Source organism: Triturus cristatus, chromosome 6 (assembly GCF_964204655.1).
Source record: "Triturus cristatus chromosome 6, aTriCri1.1, whole genome shotgun sequence".
Taxonomy (NCBI): Eukaryota; Metazoa; Chordata; class Amphibia; order Caudata; family Salamandridae; genus Triturus; species Triturus cristatus.
Genome location: NC_140589.1, coordinates 1,246,950,063 through 1,246,967,737, shown reverse-complemented (window position 1 = coordinate 1,246,967,737; position 17,675 = coordinate 1,246,950,063). Strand labels below are relative to the sequence as shown.

The window sequence follows — 17,675 nt, the reverse complement described above, 5'->3', positions numbered from 1 at the left end:
TGTTCAGTAGTTCCTGAGAAAATTGCAGTTAAAAGTACATAAATATCTATATGCGCGCACCGTGCGCGCACCTTAACGTGCGCAAGCGTAATTGTGATTGGCGGTTACATGTCAGTCAACATTCGAATCGGTCGAAATCAGGAAGTGTCAGCCATTTTGTGTGTGACAGTAAAAAAGAAAGGTGGAGAACGTGAAAAGGGGGCAGGGTACAGAGTTCCTGACCCCCTAGCTTTTGTCAGGGGGTCCCTGAAGGACCCTGAAGGGTGAAAAAATCATTTTATTTTTTGTTAAAAAATCGCGGGGTGCTCGCACCATCGCGAGGTGCGCGCATGGTGCGCGCACGGTGGAAAAAAAATCATAAAAAAATTAAATTAAAAATTAAATTTGAATGTTTAGATGTTAGGTGGCTCTAAAAAGAGCCGTTGTGTTAATTGAGTAACAGAGGAACAAAAAAATGAAAAAATGATAGGGCGCTGCATGTGTGCTGCTGTATATTGCTCTCTATTAGGGGAATGCTGGTGTCCCCATAAGAGAGAAGAGCATTGCACGCATTGCACCGTATATGCACCCTCTTGAAAAGAGGGTGTATATCCAGAGGAACAGAAGCAGGTGAAGCTGCCGCCGCAGATGAAGTGCTCGGCTGAACTGCCGATGATGTGCTCGGCTGAGCTGCTGCGGATGTGCTCGGCTGAGCTGCTGGAGGGTTGTCTCTAGCAGCTCGAGCAAAAGCCACAGGATGTACTCCTTTAACGTGCCTGACCATAGTGAAGATACTAAAAGAGTATTTCTTTTTAGGATCTCCTTTTGATAAGACAACACCACAAATAGTGCAGGTGACTTTTGGAGCATTCACCTTCTTCTGCCCCTCTGGAAATCTAAAAAAATGCCAGATAAAAGAGTCTTTCTGTTTCCTCTGTCTCACAAGGGTCTCCTGCTCACTCCCAGAAAATGACTGCTGCTCTGCCATTCTCAAGTACTGGAGTACTGGAAAAGCTGCTCAGCTCCTTCTCCCAGGGAATCAGAAGAAATAATGAGGGGAGTGGGTGTGGTGTTGGAAGTTTCTGGAACTGAAACTACTATACACCAATGAAAAGTGTTGTTTCTTAATCACATGACCTGAAACTACTATAAACCAATGAAAAGTGTTGTTTCTAAATCACATGACTTGCCGTGCGCGCACTGTGCGCACATGGTGCGCGCACGGAGCAATTCCATATTACAGCATAAAGCCATTCCATATTACAGGATAAAGTCAATCTATAACTATATACATAGGTAGCTTATTGTAAAATAAATATTTAAAAAATATAATAATACATTCATAAATTAGCATTTAAAAAACCTTGCAAATTCACTTAAAAAACCATAGGTTTCACACACGTTATAGTTAGGAATTAGCATTTAAAAGCCTTGCAAATTCACTGAAAAAACCATAGGTTTCACACACATTATAGTTAGGAATTAGCATTTAAAAAACCTTGCAAATTCACTGAAAAAACCATAGGTTTCACACACGTTATAGTTAGGAATTAGCATTTAAAAAACTTTGCAAATTCACTGAAAAAACCATAGGTTTCACACATGTTATAGTTAGCTGGACATTTCACTGGTAAAAAACCAATGAAATTCCCCCGTTATAGTTAGTTCAGCTAACTATAACTTGCGAGCCCGCAATCCACTGCTGATGACGTCACATATTACATCACTCATGACATAGTCAGTGACATCACTCATGACATCACTGATGACATCTCAAATGACATCACTGATGACATCACTGATGACGTCACCCATGTGATAAATTACCACATCTTCTCACACCCTATTATATACCTTTGATACACCGACTCAAAATTTCAGAGTTCCATTCTCAAAACCATACATACTGCAATACCAATAACTACATACCCACTTATTAACTCTTAGGTCTACATACACCTCCACTCGTTCACCTGTACAGTCACTCATACTTACAGTAACTCCATACAAGACTATCATATGCATTTATACACCTACATAGACACTCACACACCACCAATCATCCATAGAGGTACTCTCACAACTAGTCAGTCATGCAAATAATCACACTCCCATTTACTCACCTATGCAGTTATACACACTCAAGTTCACTTAAATAGTACCACATTCTTACGCTCTTATACAATCATTGATACAAGCACACACACATCCATACAGCCACTCTCACAATCACACACTCTCACATATACCCACTACGCGCACCGTTCACGATCCATACGCTATAGCATCCGTGCATGGTACTAGTTGGGTGCGTGTTTAGTGCACGATTGCAATGCGACCAGTACGCGACTCCCAGCCTATACGCGACACGTTCGATGTACGTAACGCGATGTTTACGCGCTTCCGGGATGTGTCCTCTGCGTCTATGACACGGTAAGTGCGCGGATCCCGCGAAATATTTAGCATTTAAAAAAACATATATATATGTATTTCATGAATATTAATTGAAGACAAACTCTAAACTAAAGAGATTTGATTGGTTCATTACACTTCCTCTTCTAACTATTGAAAGACCCCACCCATTTCAATCATTCTTCTTTGACCTTCTTTAGAGCACCATCTCTTTGGAGAGAAGAAGATTTTTTAGACTAAGTTTACACTTAGCTCTAACTTTTTTTATCCATAAATGGCTTCAGGGTAGCAGGCATCACCTGCATCTCCTCATACTTCTGAGGATGAATTTTTGGAGGAAGCACCACCCATAGAACGTTTTTCTTCAGTGGTGTGGAAATGTTTTACTTTTCCCGAGGGGCAGAATAAAACCAATGCCACCTTGGTCACGTGCAAGATTTGCAAAAGAGTCCTGTCGCGAGGGAATCATAACAAGAAATACTCGTGCGGCACAGCAAGTATGATGAAGCACATGAGGACCCTTCATCCAAACAATCTTGCACGAGAAGAGTGCCGACAGATGAGAAACACTCCTGCGCCATCCACCTCATCGCAGCCGAGCACATCAAGAGTGCATCCATCAGCCCAAACCTTGGACATCCGTCCTCAATTTCAATTTTTAAAAGTGCTCTGCATTAAGTGCAATGCGACTTTGTGCTATGGTGAGCAGTCGATCGATCTGATCTGCCGCCGGCAAGAGAGTCACATTTGCTAGTTTTTTTTTTTGTTTTTTTTTATTGTTCCCTGAAGTTCATTGTTTGGTTTCTCCTGTTTTATTTTTTGTTTTTTTTTTGCAGAAAAACCAAAAAAATAAAAAATTGTTCAGAAAACAATTTTATAAAAGAAGAAAGAAGAAAAAAAAAGTTCTTGTAAGAACTAACTTTCCTGGTTTAAAAAAAGAGCTACATTTCTTTGTTAGTGTGTGAAAGTTTAGATGAATGTATGTGTAGTACGTAATTGACTGAATGAATGCATTAGTAGCGTATGGTGAATGTATAAGTGTAGAACTATGAGGAAGTGCTGCAGCATCACACAGTAACCTCTTTAACTGCAGTGTGCTGTAGTACTTCCGAAGCACAGGGATGCAACATATGTACATAAATATGTTGCAAATCTATGCTTCTCTCTACACGGCTGCTTAAACTGCAGCCATGTGGTGACACAGGCACCCTTGCACCATAGTGCAAAGATATCTGTGTCATGTGCTGTTTGTTTTTGTGCAGGAAGACACACCTTCCTGCACAAAAACAATCAGAAAACGCATTTTTCTACTTCAATGTATGCTGAACATTTTAGCATGCATTGAAGATATACAAATGTGGAGAAATTAAAACAATTCTCTTTGTTGTGCTTTCCTACACCAATTTTAGAATGGTGCACCATTCACACACATATCGAGATTCATGATTTCTGATAAATCTAGACATGTGTCTTGTTCTATGAGTATTCAGTGCAATCATACACAACAACACTTATAGAACACCCTTTCAACACAAAGTGGTGTGTATGATGATGTTGTATTTACATGGAGAATAAAAAGTGCACAGAGTGCCTTTTCCTTTCTTTGTAAATATGAAAGAGTGTCTTGAGCAATAACTATGTTACAAAAAGTGTCATATTTCCGGTTTCAAAATTCCTTGCGAATGATAGAAGGTAAGCACAGAATTAATGTTTCAGTATCTTCTGCTAAATCTATTTCTTCTTCTCCAACAAACACATTTCTATAGTACTCATTATTTTTTAACAGATACAATGATGCCTTTTGCACTTTTCTAACATCCACTAACTCTTGCCAGATTTTCTTATTCTTAGTAGGAACACCATTAACTAGAATGAGCAGTGGCTCATTTTCTGCATGATCTACACCAATAGTTTCAATATTTTTCCTTAAATCTAATGGTAAATATACAACTCTTCCTTTCAATCCTCTTTGCAACTCTGATGGAGGTAATTTACTTGTTTTGGGCTCCATACGAACAATAGCCTGAAACGGGTGAACACATTGTATGAGAATAGACTCATACGTATTTAAATCTATCAGCTCTGGAGGAATAGCAACCGACTCTAGATTATTATGAACAGCTCTAGCAGGCATTTTATTCTCATCTAATTTGTTATACCAATATTTGCAAATACGCTGCTCACATCCCAAATCAAAACAATCCTCTACCAACAAATAAGTTGCAAATTCCATCCACTTATCATTATCTTCTATTTCACTTTTAAAATACAGATTGACACCCCTAGTCTGATTTTTATAGTGACTTCGCCGACAACAAATACAAGAAACATTTGGTCTTTCACCTGAAATTACCTTAAACTTTGTGATTTCATCCTCAAATTTTTCTGTAATTACGGGTTCTACATTGTCTTCAACATTTTGTTCTACTAATGTGTCAGTTTCTTCACTCTCTTGCTGAGGCCCAAAGTAACAAAACTCAATATCCTCACAGACCTGCTTCACATCTGATACTGACCCACGCAAAAGAGCACTGTTCAACTCACTTAACTTTAGTGCTGGACTTTTTGCATAATACAACCTTCTCACTAACTTCCGCATTTGAGTATGATGTACTGCCAGCATTCTGAAATGGTGAAAAACACTTTGACAAACTTTCCTAGAAAGACAAGCCAGAGAATGACCTTGCAAACCACTATGTTTTCTCACTCTGCAAGGGTCTAGTCCTTGCAACAGCTTAATCTTTTGTTTTACACTTTTTTTAGTATAGGCTCGTAAAAAACTACATAATTTTTCAATAGATTCCTGTCGTACACTGCAAACACTACTGCAATCCCAAGTGTACACAGGGTTTTTAGCACGTCTCCCTAAAACTTCATCAGCTATCACTTCTTCTGCATTTCTTTCAACCATTTTCTCTTTCTCCATTGGACAACCGTCACTAACCTCATAACCTCTACCACTGGTTTCAACTGCATACAATAATTTTTCGCTCAGTGAATAACTCTCTTCATTAAAAAAAGGCTCTGAACTAGAACTGTGTTTCCATTCTTCCCCAAAAAAAATCACAATTTTTTTTTATTAATAACACTTTTCCTCCTACTTTTGGCCTTCATTACCGAATCCTGAAATGTCCCCCCTACATACCAAAAGCCTGAATACCGGTCGGTAACGGGATTTTTACCGAAAATCGGCCGTTACCGATCGGTATTAGGCTACCTACATATGGCCCTAAAAGACTACATGCTAACTGACTGAATGATTGCAGTACTATAAGGAGACACACTGGGTGAGTAACAGGGTTTTTGCTAGAAGTGTATGAATACTAACTGGGGAATTGAAGGTGTGAAAGACAGCTGTGTAGCTGATTAAAGGACTGAATGCTTACTGGATAGGCATTTAAAGCAGTCCATGTGCTAAGGCCTGGCTCAGTGCATGAATACTTAGGAGCTGACTGAATGATTAGAGTACTGCAAAGAGAGTGTCTTGGTGAATTTATAAGTGTTTGGGTTTTGGCACAGTGAATGGATTACTACATGGTGCTGAATGGGTCACTAGAGGACTGCAAAGGGAGTGACATGGTGTTTCCTGGAAGTGTATGGCTACTGACTAGGGAATTGAAGGTGTGAAAAACAACTGTGTAGGTGGTTAGAGGACTACATGCATAGTGAATAGGCATTTGAAGCAGTCTATGTGATAAGGCCTGGCTCACTGCATGAGTACTTGAGTACTGACTGAATGATTAGAGTACAGCAAAAAGACTGCCTGGGTGAATTTATAAGTGGTAGGCTTTTGGCGCAGGGAATGAATTAGTACTTGGTACGGAATGCGTCACTAGAAGAGTGCAAAGGGAGTGACAGGATGTTTGCTGGACTGTATGGATACTGACTAGGGAATTGAAAGTGTGAAAGACAAGTGTCTAGGTGGTTAGAAGACTGCATGCATAGTGGATAGGGGTTTGAAGAAGTCCATGTGCTAAGGCCTGGCTCAGTGCATGAATACTTAGGCAGTGACTGAATCATTAGAGTACTGGAAAGAGAGTGTCTTGGTGAATTTATAAGTGTTTGGGTTTGGGCACAGTGAATGGATTAGTACATGGTGCTGAATGGGTCACTAGAGGACTGCAAAGGGAGTGACAGGGTGTTTCCTGGAAGTGTGTGGATACTGACTAGGGAATTGAAGGTGTAAAAGACAAGTGTATAGTATGTTAGAACACTACATGCATACTGCATAGACATTTGAAGCAGTCTATTTGGTAATGAATGGTTCACAACATAAGTACTTAGAGACTGACTAAATCATCAGACTACTTCTAGGACAGTGCCTGGGTAAAACTTTTAAATTTTCAGTTCTGGCACAGTGAAGAGAATAGTACATGGTACTGCACCTTAGTGTCAAACCCTGACTCATTTTATCAATGCATAAGCAAAGACTAGCTTCTAATGCTACTAAAATTTGACAACATGACCGGTTTTAAAAGAGTTATCTGTCAGAAAATACACGATGTTACCCAATCCTTCTCTCACAGTGGTTCCCAAATGCACACACACTCACAGTGTGATTCTAGACAAGCACCACTATCCCTAGGAGTTTACCAAAACTCATTTACTACAGTGGAAGTGGTAAGGGAACTGCACTCAATCTACATATTTCAGGACTGCACTTTTGTGTCAAAGCCTGACTCATTTAATCAAAGCATAAGCAAAGACTGCCTTCTAATGCTACTAAAACTTGGCAACATGACAGGTTTTAAAACAGTTATCTGCCACCAAATACAAAATGTTACCAAATGCTTCTCTCACAGTGGTTCCCAAATGCACACAGACTCACTGTGTGATTCTAGACAACAACCACTATCCCTAGAAGTTTACCAAAACTCATTTACTACTGTGGAAGTGGTAAGGGAACTGCACACAATCTACATATTTCAGGACTGCACTTTTGTGTCAAAGACTGACTCATTTAATCAAAGCATAAGCAAAGACTGGCTTCTAATGCTACTAAAACGTGACAACATGACAGGTTTTAAAACAGTTATCTGCCACCAAATACACAATGTTACCAAATGCCTCTCTCACAGTGGTTCCCAAATGCACACAGACTCACAGTGTGATTCTAGACAACAACCACTATCCCTAGGAGTTTACCAAAACCGATTCACTACTATGGAAGTGTTAACGAAACTGCACACAATGTACATATTTCAAGACTGCACTTTTGTGTCAAAGCCTGACTCATTTAATCAACGCATAAGCAAAGACTGGCTTCTAATGCTACTAAAACTTGACAACATGACCGGTTTTAAAAGACTTATCTGTCAGAAAATACACGATGTTACCAAACACTTTTCTCACAGTGGTTCCCAAAGGCACACAGACTCACAGTGTGATTCTAGACAAGCACCACTATCCCTAGGAGTTTACCAAAACTCATTCACTACAGTGGAAGTGGTAAGGGAACTGCACACAATCTTCATATTTCACGACTACACCTTAGTATCAATACCTGACTCGTTTAATCAACGCATAAGCAAAGACTGGCTTCTAATGCTACCAAATGCTTCTCTCACAGTGGTTCCCAAATGCACACAGACTCACAGTGTGATTCTAGACAAGCACCACTATCCCTAGAAGTTTACCAAAACTCATGCACTACAGTGGAAGTGGTAAGAGAGATGCACACAATCTACATACTTCAGGACTGCACTTTTGTGTCAAAGCCTGACTCATTTAATCAAAGCATAAGCAAAGACTGGCTTCTAATGCTACTAAAACTTGACAACATGACAGGTTTTAAAATAGTTATCTGTCAGCAAATATACAATGTTACCAAACACTTCTCTCACAGTGGTTCCCAAATGCACACAGACTCACAGTGTGATTCTAGACAAACAACACTATCCCTAGGAGTTTACCAAAACTCATTCACTACTATGGAAGTGGTAAGGGAACTGCACACAATGTACATATTTCAAGACTGCACTTTTGTGTCAAAGCGTGACTCAATTAATCAACGCATAAGCAAAGACTGGATTCTAATACTACTATAACTTGACAACATGACACGTTTTAAAAGAGCAATCTGTCAGAAAATACACAATGTTACCGAATGCTTCTCTCACAGTGGTTTCAAAATGCACACAGACTCACAGTGTGATTCTAGACAAGCACCACTATCCCTAGGAGTTTACCAAAACTCATTCACTACAGTAGAAGTGGTGAGGGAACTGCACACAATCTACATATTTCAGGACTGCACTTTGTGTCAAAGCCTCACTCATTTAATCAACGCATAAGTAAAGACTGGATTCTAATGCTACTAAAACTTCACAACATGACAGGTTTTAAAATAGTTATCTGTCAACAAATACACAATATTACCAAATGCTTCTCTCACAGTGATTTCCAAATGCACACAGACTCACAGTGTGATTCTAGACAACAACCACTATCCCTAGGAGTTTTCAAAAACTCATTTACTACTATGGAAGTGGTAAGGGAACTGCACACAATGTGCATATTTCAAGAGTGCACTTTTGTGTCAAAGCCTGACTCATTTAATCAACGCATAAGCAAAGACTGGCTTCTAATGCTACTAAAACTTGACAACATGACAGGTTTAAAAACAATTGTCTGTCAGCAAATACATAATTTTACCACATGCTTCTCTCACAGTGGTTCCCAAATGCACACAGACTCACTGTGTGATTCTAGACAAACAACACTATCCCTTGCACTTTACCAAAACACATTTCTTCATCTACAAGGAGTACTACATTTTAGTGCAGAAACATAACTCATTTCACAAATTCATAAACAATGACTGGTTTCTAATTCTACCAAAATATAAAAACTGCATAGTTATCTGTCTACAAACACATGAAAAAAACAAATGCTTATCACAGAATGGTTTCTACATACACACACACTGTCAATAAGATTGTAGAGAAAAAAAAGTACACCCTACACTTTAGCAGAAGAAATACATTAGTCTGATTAAAATAAAAATAGTCTACATACATCCCATCACAATTAAATAACTCACCTTTCAAGATGTTTTGTAGATTAAGAAGTATATCAGTCACACGCCAGATATCAGTCACACACTAGATTTTCTTATACAGAATCTCTGCACTGTGCACTTGTCAGCAAAACCAAAGAATGGCAAAGTTTCCCTCTCATTTTCCCCACAAATACATGTAAACATCAAATCACATTCCTTCCCACATAAAGCAAACACACATTTCTATTGGTTAAACATTTCAACCCTTTCCAAATGACATAAATTTGAACCCTTCCCACAATCTGCCTTCTGCCCGTTACCATAGAAACAAATCATGGAACACTGTACTGAGCACACAGGTCACAAGTTCAGCACACACAATGTTGCTAATCAAGACAGCAAGTGTGCTTGACTTCTCAACATATCAGCTTATCATATATAATGTTCCTTACAATCAGTTTTTGATAACCAATAAGAATCGTGCATTTAAAAAACAGAAATATACACCCTACCTTTCAGTGTAGAAGGTTGTCAAACAACCAATCATTTCTTTTCTTTTTTCAAAACTGCATCTTACCCACCATTTTAGAAACATCTTACTTTCCAAACTGCCATTTCATTTACAGAGACCATCTGAGTGCATCCAGACCTCCTTACAAGATACTTAGAGTGTGGATTGTGGGACACAGCTACATTTTCTGGAGCCAAAGGTATGCAGAAAACAAAGGCATTCACAAAGACCTGGGTTTGCCAAATGTAGACATTAAATGGATTGGACAGAGAGGGTTAAAGTGGCACCAATTGATGCCATTGGTGAAATCCTTCATGCAAATCCAACACCCTGACCTCATAATAGTGCACTGTGGTGGCAATGACCTAGGCACTTTGACTGGGGTAGGTCTGGAAATGCTTATGAAGGACACCTTTGCAGAACTGATTTCACTTTTCCCTAAAACTGCCTTTCTGTATTCTAACATATGCCAAAGGCAGAAATGGAACTGGTCCGATCATTTTTGTCCACAGATTGAGAAAGCTAGGAAACATGTGAATAAATCTGTTTCTGTTTTTTTCTGAGACTACAGAATGGGGTCCATTTACAATAACAATCTGTGCTTTTATATGCAAGAGATGTATAGGAGAGATGGAGTACACTTTACTGATGAAGGAAACAGAGTCTTCCTCAACAACTTTAGACTCTGTATAGGTACTTACTTATAAGTACCAAAAACTCTGAATGAACACAACGGCTCTTTTTAGAGCCACTCAAGAACAAAACACTTAACCTTAATCTTTATCTCCCAACAATTTCATATTTTTTTTCCTTGGATCCGCGAACCCACCGCAAGAGAATCCGTGCATCCAACGCGATAGGATGCACGCACCGTGCGCACATTTCGCCGTTTTTAAAAAAAAAAAAAACGGGGGCCCAGGGGGTCCTTCTGGGACCCCCTAAACACCTCTAGAGGGTCAGAGTATTTCCACTCTGCCCCCTTTATATGTTTTACACACTTATTCCCCTTGCTTCTTCAGCCTCGCTTCTACCGAGGCAGAAAATGGCCGCCAACAGTTCCTGGTTTCGAATGTAGACAGACACTTGACAGCCAATTAGCATTCAGCGTGCGATCGGGAGGGTGCGCGCTCGGATCGGGGAGGGTGCGCTTACGGTGCGGGTAGGGTCCGCGGATCCTCCCCGGCCATAGATATTTATGTACTTTTAACTCTAATTTTCTCAGGAACTACTGAACAGATTCACACCATTTATGCAAAAGGCACAAGTCTGAACTGAGGACTACCTCCTTGCCAAATCTGGTGTCATTCCGTTCAGCGGTTCGGGCTGTAGCTGCGACAACAGATCCTATGGGAAATTGCATGGGGAAAACGCGTTTTGGGACCCCCCTTTTTTCTCGGCCCCCGCTTGACGAATCACCACAAAACTTTCAGGGTAGGAGCGGAGCAGAGTTGGCCAAAAGTTTAGAAAATTTCACGAGTATTCGTCAACCGGCGCCAGACTTATTGGGAATAGAATGTTGCGGATTTCCTATGGAAAATAGGTCCTGACTATAACTACCTACTGGCGACCGCCAGAAGGGAATATATATATATATATATATATATATATATATATATATATATATATATATATATTTATTTTTTTTTCAACCAAAAGACACTCGCACTCGGGAACCTTGAAAAGATTTACTTAGTTGACAGAGCCCAGTCTGTCACACCAACGCGTTTCAGCCTTGTCGGCCTTGCTCACGGTAGGTGTGATTACTTCCTGTAACTGTTTTAACAAAATATTTAAACTTTTTAGAAACACTCAGTCCAGGTCCTCATTTACAACATTGTATCTATGAGATGCAGCGTATTCCGGTCCACTTTCACTGCTCTGGAGCACAAATGGCTGTCTTGCAACAATGCAGGCACCCTTGCACCATGATGCAAGGGTGTCCGTGTTTTAGAAACGATTGTTTGTGTGCATAAAGGGACACCTTCCTGTGAAAAAGTAAACAATGGAGTCATTTTCCTCTTTGTATGTGTGCTGCAGAATGCCTCCCCGACGCAGTGTGTGGCAATGCAAAGGCTTGCGCTGCATTGCTGGCTTACACCACATCTACATGGCCATGAAAAGCCACGCAGGGCGGCTTTCGCGGCTTTGTGATATGGCTCTACACTCTGCTCCTTCTGGCGGCACACGTGGCTTGTAAATAAGCCCGCCAGTATTTAGAGAGGCGAAAGTGGATGTGAATGATACGCAAGTACTGCTAACCCTACACATCATAACATATCATGTAAGGTCACATGCAGTGCATTAGGGCTTAAGAAGATTTTGCTGCTGTTTTAACTGGCAGAATATTGGACTTTTTGGGTTGAGAAATATTTCAGAAACTCACCTTTAAATTAAGCGTTGTTCTGTAATTTGTATGTTATTATGTAAATATGGGGCAGTCTTTTCACTTAGTGATGAACTATAAAACAGCTATACATTTTCAGCAAATATAATGGGTTTTGTAATTATATGTTAAGACAATTCATAATAACGCATCCCAATGAAAAACATACAGGAGGCTGATCACCATGTTTACTATATATGTGCTATACACACATTGCACAGACAATTATCATTAACTGGATGATATACTGAGGTAACCTAAAACAAACCTACAACCTTCATCTGCCATAAATGTTACTGATTGCCTAGGATACACACAGTGCACAATCTATGAGCATTGCATACTAAGAATATACCTCCCAGTTAAGACCAAAGACATGCTTGAATTCTTTAGGAGCGTACCATATTTATTTCATTCCTTTGGTATATACAGTGCACTGTATGCAGCCATGCATGCACCACTCTGATACAGTAAATGATGTCAGGGTAACATTTAGCTGTGAACCATGCCTGCTGTTTGTGTGCGGTACAAAGCAATGTTTTGCACTCTGTGTACCTCTCAAGTGCACAAGTTCAGAATATATTTTGAATAATTTAACATAACATTATTTACTATGGGATTTTATTTCAAATCCCAGTCTCCATTTTTTCTATGTTTTTCTATGGTAGGGTGTTGAGGCACCAGTGGTTCACCATGTGTGTTGCTGGACTTACAACTGTTTTTTTAACAGAAACTTAAACTCCGGTTTCGTGAATGGTTATCTTACTCAACACTATAAATAACTCAAATAGTGTAAGTTACCTTTGTGAACAAGGAACTAAATGTCCATATTCGAAATGGCCATTCTTCATCTGAGTGCAGGTGAATGCTAAATAGAAATTCCTGAATTCTATGGAAAATGGATCATTTATCCTTATTCGTCTGGGTCCTTTCAAATATAACGTAATTTAAACCACCCCCGTTGGACATTTTGATCATGCACCCATTTAACTGAGATCCTCTGTAGCATCAACTCAGATCAGGAGCTATACTTATGGATGAATATCAGTGCTTCTTCATGTACCCCTTGCAAAATGTTACTGCAACATGCGGTACACTATATCACCATGGAGCCATCAGAAGAAATATTCATAGATACCACTCAATCCAGTTTAATTCCAAGCAACCGTTTCTATAAAAAAATGTTAACACTGCGGTTTAAAATTGAGATGTGACAGGAGGGACCAAGAGAGCCAAGGAAGGCCACAACTTCAAACATTGCAATCCAAATAAAGAATAAAAGAGAAAATACTGAACTGACTGAATATAATAAAACTATTATTGAATCTTGCGATGTACAGATCTCTAAATGTTGAACTCAGTTCTTGGTCTTAGTGGAGATCTAGCCACCTTATTCTTGTCTGAAAATATTAACTATTAGATGTTCCAACAATGGATTTATTTTTACAAGAATGCTTTTTGCAACTCAGTTGGTTTGTCTCATCACTAAAGATTTAATAACTGATTTTTGCTGTATAAGAAGTCAAATGATAACCCTAAAAACCTATTTGTAATGCAGCTGCTCTTGATCTTTGACTAGATTTTCTTATCAGTGCCTTTCCTGCCACGATAACCAGAGCCATATACATAGGAAAATGTTTTACATGCATGCATGGGCAAGTGGAGTTTTTTGTTGGATTTAACTTAGTAAAAGTCAAATTAAAGACCTCCCTGTTTTCTACTTCACAAACAAACAGGAATTGAAAACCAAAGATGTTTTAAAATGAGCTATGGATAAAAACAGGATTGCTCTTGGATTGCAACCACGCCTGCCATGTTATTTTCCATATCATGTGAAAGACAAGTTACCCACACTTGAAAGAAGTAAACAAGTACACCTAAATGGAACTCTACATAAGAAATATCTTAAATGTGTTATAGATTTTGCATGCAATAAGTAGTCGAGGTTGAGAACTAAACTGTATCATCGTAACTAATATTATTTCTGTGATTTCACTGGTGGCATGAACAAAACCAATACTACGCTAGGACCACCATACTTATCACAAAAGTAATGGAGAAGTTATTGAGAGTTGATTAATCCATTTCTATCCTATGATGCCCCATCCACTGATGACCTGAAGATGTGGATAAAAGAAAACTGAAATTTTGTGTGCTATGTTTTCTTGAAATCGTCAAATGTAACTCAATGAATATGTAAATTATTTATAGAACCCCCCCCCAATACAACAGAACAAAAAAAGCAAAACAAACCTTACCAGCAACACACTCTTTTTCTTTCCTCCTATTTTTCATATTATTATTTATTTTATTTTACAGAATTTTATATAGCACGAACTTGACCCGAATCGGGTATCAGAGCTCTTTACATAGCACCAGTTGCATTACATGAGGACACATTCATTTTTTTTAGGCACGGGGAGATTAAGTGATTTGGCCAGAATCACAGGATGTTCAGCGTCATTGCCGAGACTCGAACCCAGTTCCCTAGAATCGAAGTCGGCCGCCCTAGCCGTTAGGCCAAATCCTCTCCCCAACCCATATTGGGTTGTTATATAATATTTTGTATTCAGCTTAATTGGACCATTTAATTGCATTTATTTAATGTATGCACACAAATCAAATGGAAAAACAATGGATATTACTTAATAGCTCCAGTCCTGTAAGTTTCAGAATAGTTTGTTACTTGCACAATCTGGAACTTCAGTCTGCCCTAGTTCTCTCCCTATTTTGAGACTTCATGAAAATATATATTTTGTTTGATTTTTGATTTTGCAGCTTAGGCAACAAGATATAGGTATTGCAGTAAATGATCTACAGGCCCTTAGATTGTCCCATTTGAACAGCAAAGCCGAATTATCTTGTTGTACAACCCCTCATGTCTTTAATCTTTGTTGCCAGCGGGTTAAGAAATTGAATCAACATGAACTGCTGCTGTCACTGGTATTCAGTCCTACAATGTGGCTATATGTCACAGGCCAGCACTTCATCGATATTTAAATACATTTGTACGGCATTTATTTGCAAAACATTTATAATGTTCATTTGAGGGATCTAGAAACATTGAGTGCAGGACGCATACCAAAATTCTTTTCTGAGGTGTCATGTTTCCTCCTGTAAGATGTAGCGCCCACTTTCTCAGGACTTTAATTTAATATTCGGAGGTTAAACTCTTGATGGACAAATAGGGTACCACAAACACTTTGAACTTGTAACTAGAGAACTTAAAAATGTTGCTCTGCAGACAGGAAGGGATTATTTTTGCAGTAATATTAGTCTTGTCAGTAGGGGATTCAATATATCAAATATTCTTATAAAAGATAAACATGATATGAGGCAGTATGAACAATATTAAAGGCTTGGACACAAAAACATAGTTACTCCAACTAGTTAAATAAAAGGGAACTATTAAATGAAATGCCGCATGGGCATGCTTTCACTTGTTCGGAAAACGCTCCTCTCTATTCGGAGCTAGCTGTATGTGGGCTTTGGAACACCATGGCAGCAAACATTAAAGTGACCACCTCCTACTAGCTTATTATGGACACTGTTTCCAGTTAATATGTTAATTAATTCTGGGTTCTGTAGTAGTATTCTGATTCCACTGAACTGATGAGACTAATAAACTTGAAAACAATGAATGGTATGTCAAATGTTCAGGACTGGAGCCAGTGTCCATAATAACTTGGATTGTAATCTTCACCCCAGCAAAGGCACAGGACCAATTTATTCACAGAGTTGATTTTTTTCATACTGTACCCGTTTAAAGTTGAAGAAACTTTTCAAATACCTTCAATCTTCTTATCCCAAATTAAACTAAAAAACAGAAAGCATGCTGAGTACCTGCCATTTTGTCAATCACATCCTTACCATCACAAGAACGGCCATCCGTGGAGACCACAAAGCCTTCTTCACAGATGCACTGGAAGGATCCCACTGTATTTAGGCATTCTCCATTGGTAGAACAGAGTGGTGAGAGAGTGCATTCATTGATATCTGATAGACACAAAAAGAAAAATATGAACATTACATCCATATTCACAATAGCCAGTGCAACCCACCACACGCTGCTGTGGTACTTGTACAAGGTCCTCAGTTCGAAGGGATGCTTCAAGAGAAATAAAATACACAAGTGACCCACACTTATTCCACTATTAAAGAGTAAATACTGCATCCTGTTACAGAAGTTCATTCCTGATAAGGAGTATGGAGAATTGTACAGGTCATCTCTACAGGTTGAGCTCCCAACAAGTGTGACAAGGATAAACAGCAACACCGAGTTTATTTTTCACATTCTGCTTCTTTCTACAGACTCCTAATTTAGTCAAAAGAGGAATCAAGAATCATGGAGATCAGTGATATTTTCATGTCACTCACTTTGGTTACCTCAGGAAGTCTGAACAACAGCTCTTTTCTCTTAGCCCTAAAGACAGTAACTGATGCAAGTGCTTGTTGATCCATCTCAAGTGTAAGCCACTATGTGGTCCTGATGTTCACCTATACCTGGGTAAACCAATACAAGTAAGAAGCAGATGTGACTAATAACCTAAGGCCAATGAATACCATGGTCACAAAACATTAGCCTTAAAGCAGTCAACATCACTACTTATGAAGAGTGATAACGGACCAAAGATGGTTGAATCTGGTGGAAGAATTTTCCTGCTACAAATTCAATCAGAGATTTTCATTGTGGTAAAGTGCTTAGAGTTTAATATTATGACTAGTTCGCCAAATACTTTTTACAAGCAAGCAGAAGAATACTAAATAAATTCTGTTTTAGAAAATAAGGGCACATTTCTTACCCAAGAATGATTGAAAATTAATTGCATTGGTGTCAGCATTTCCAATAGTTGTCAACATTGACAGAGTTTGAAGCAACAGCGTAAATGATTAGCAATCATGTGACAGACCTATTTATACTAAGACTGTGTTCTTACTGCACCAGCAATGCAGGTGATCTTGATATTAGGGTAAAACTTGTTTTAAGGATAAAAAAAATTAGACCAGCAAAGGAACAGTTTCATCAGTGGATATGGTTTGGACATCCAAATACACAAAGTGAATATACAAATGACCGGAGGCATGTTTCATCTCCTGGTAGGCTGCTCCTAGAATTAGAGATTATGATATGAAAGGAGAGGAGGGAAGCAGGCTCAGCAATATAATTTCACCTCAAAAAATGTAGTGAAGGCATTAACGAGTCTCCCTGCAGAATGTATGGCATGCGACTCCATGGAAGGATATTTTATGTTCTGCTGTGGTATGTTCTGTTGTTCTCTTGAGTAATATGGAGATTAATAACATATTACATTTCACACCAAGATGGCTTCTTAAAAAGAAAATATAAGGACTCTAGGGCCCTGATTATGAGCTTGGGGGAGCAGAATAAA

The 17,675-nt window shown here is 38.9% G+C and overlaps 1 protein-coding gene across 1 annotated transcript in view; it reads right to left on the bottom strand.

The window, feature by feature from the left end:
* Positions 1 to 17,675, bottom strand: part of LTBP1 (latent transforming growth factor beta binding protein 1) — a 1,238,788-nt gene that overhangs the window by 201,755 nt on the left and 1,019,358 nt on the right. The window contains exon 26 of the mRNA XM_085612185.1: positions 16,156 to 16,281. Within this exon, the coding sequence (XP_085468311.1) occupies positions 16,156 to 16,281 (126 nt within the window). The remainder of the gene's footprint in view (positions 1 to 16,155; positions 16,282 to 17,675) is intronic.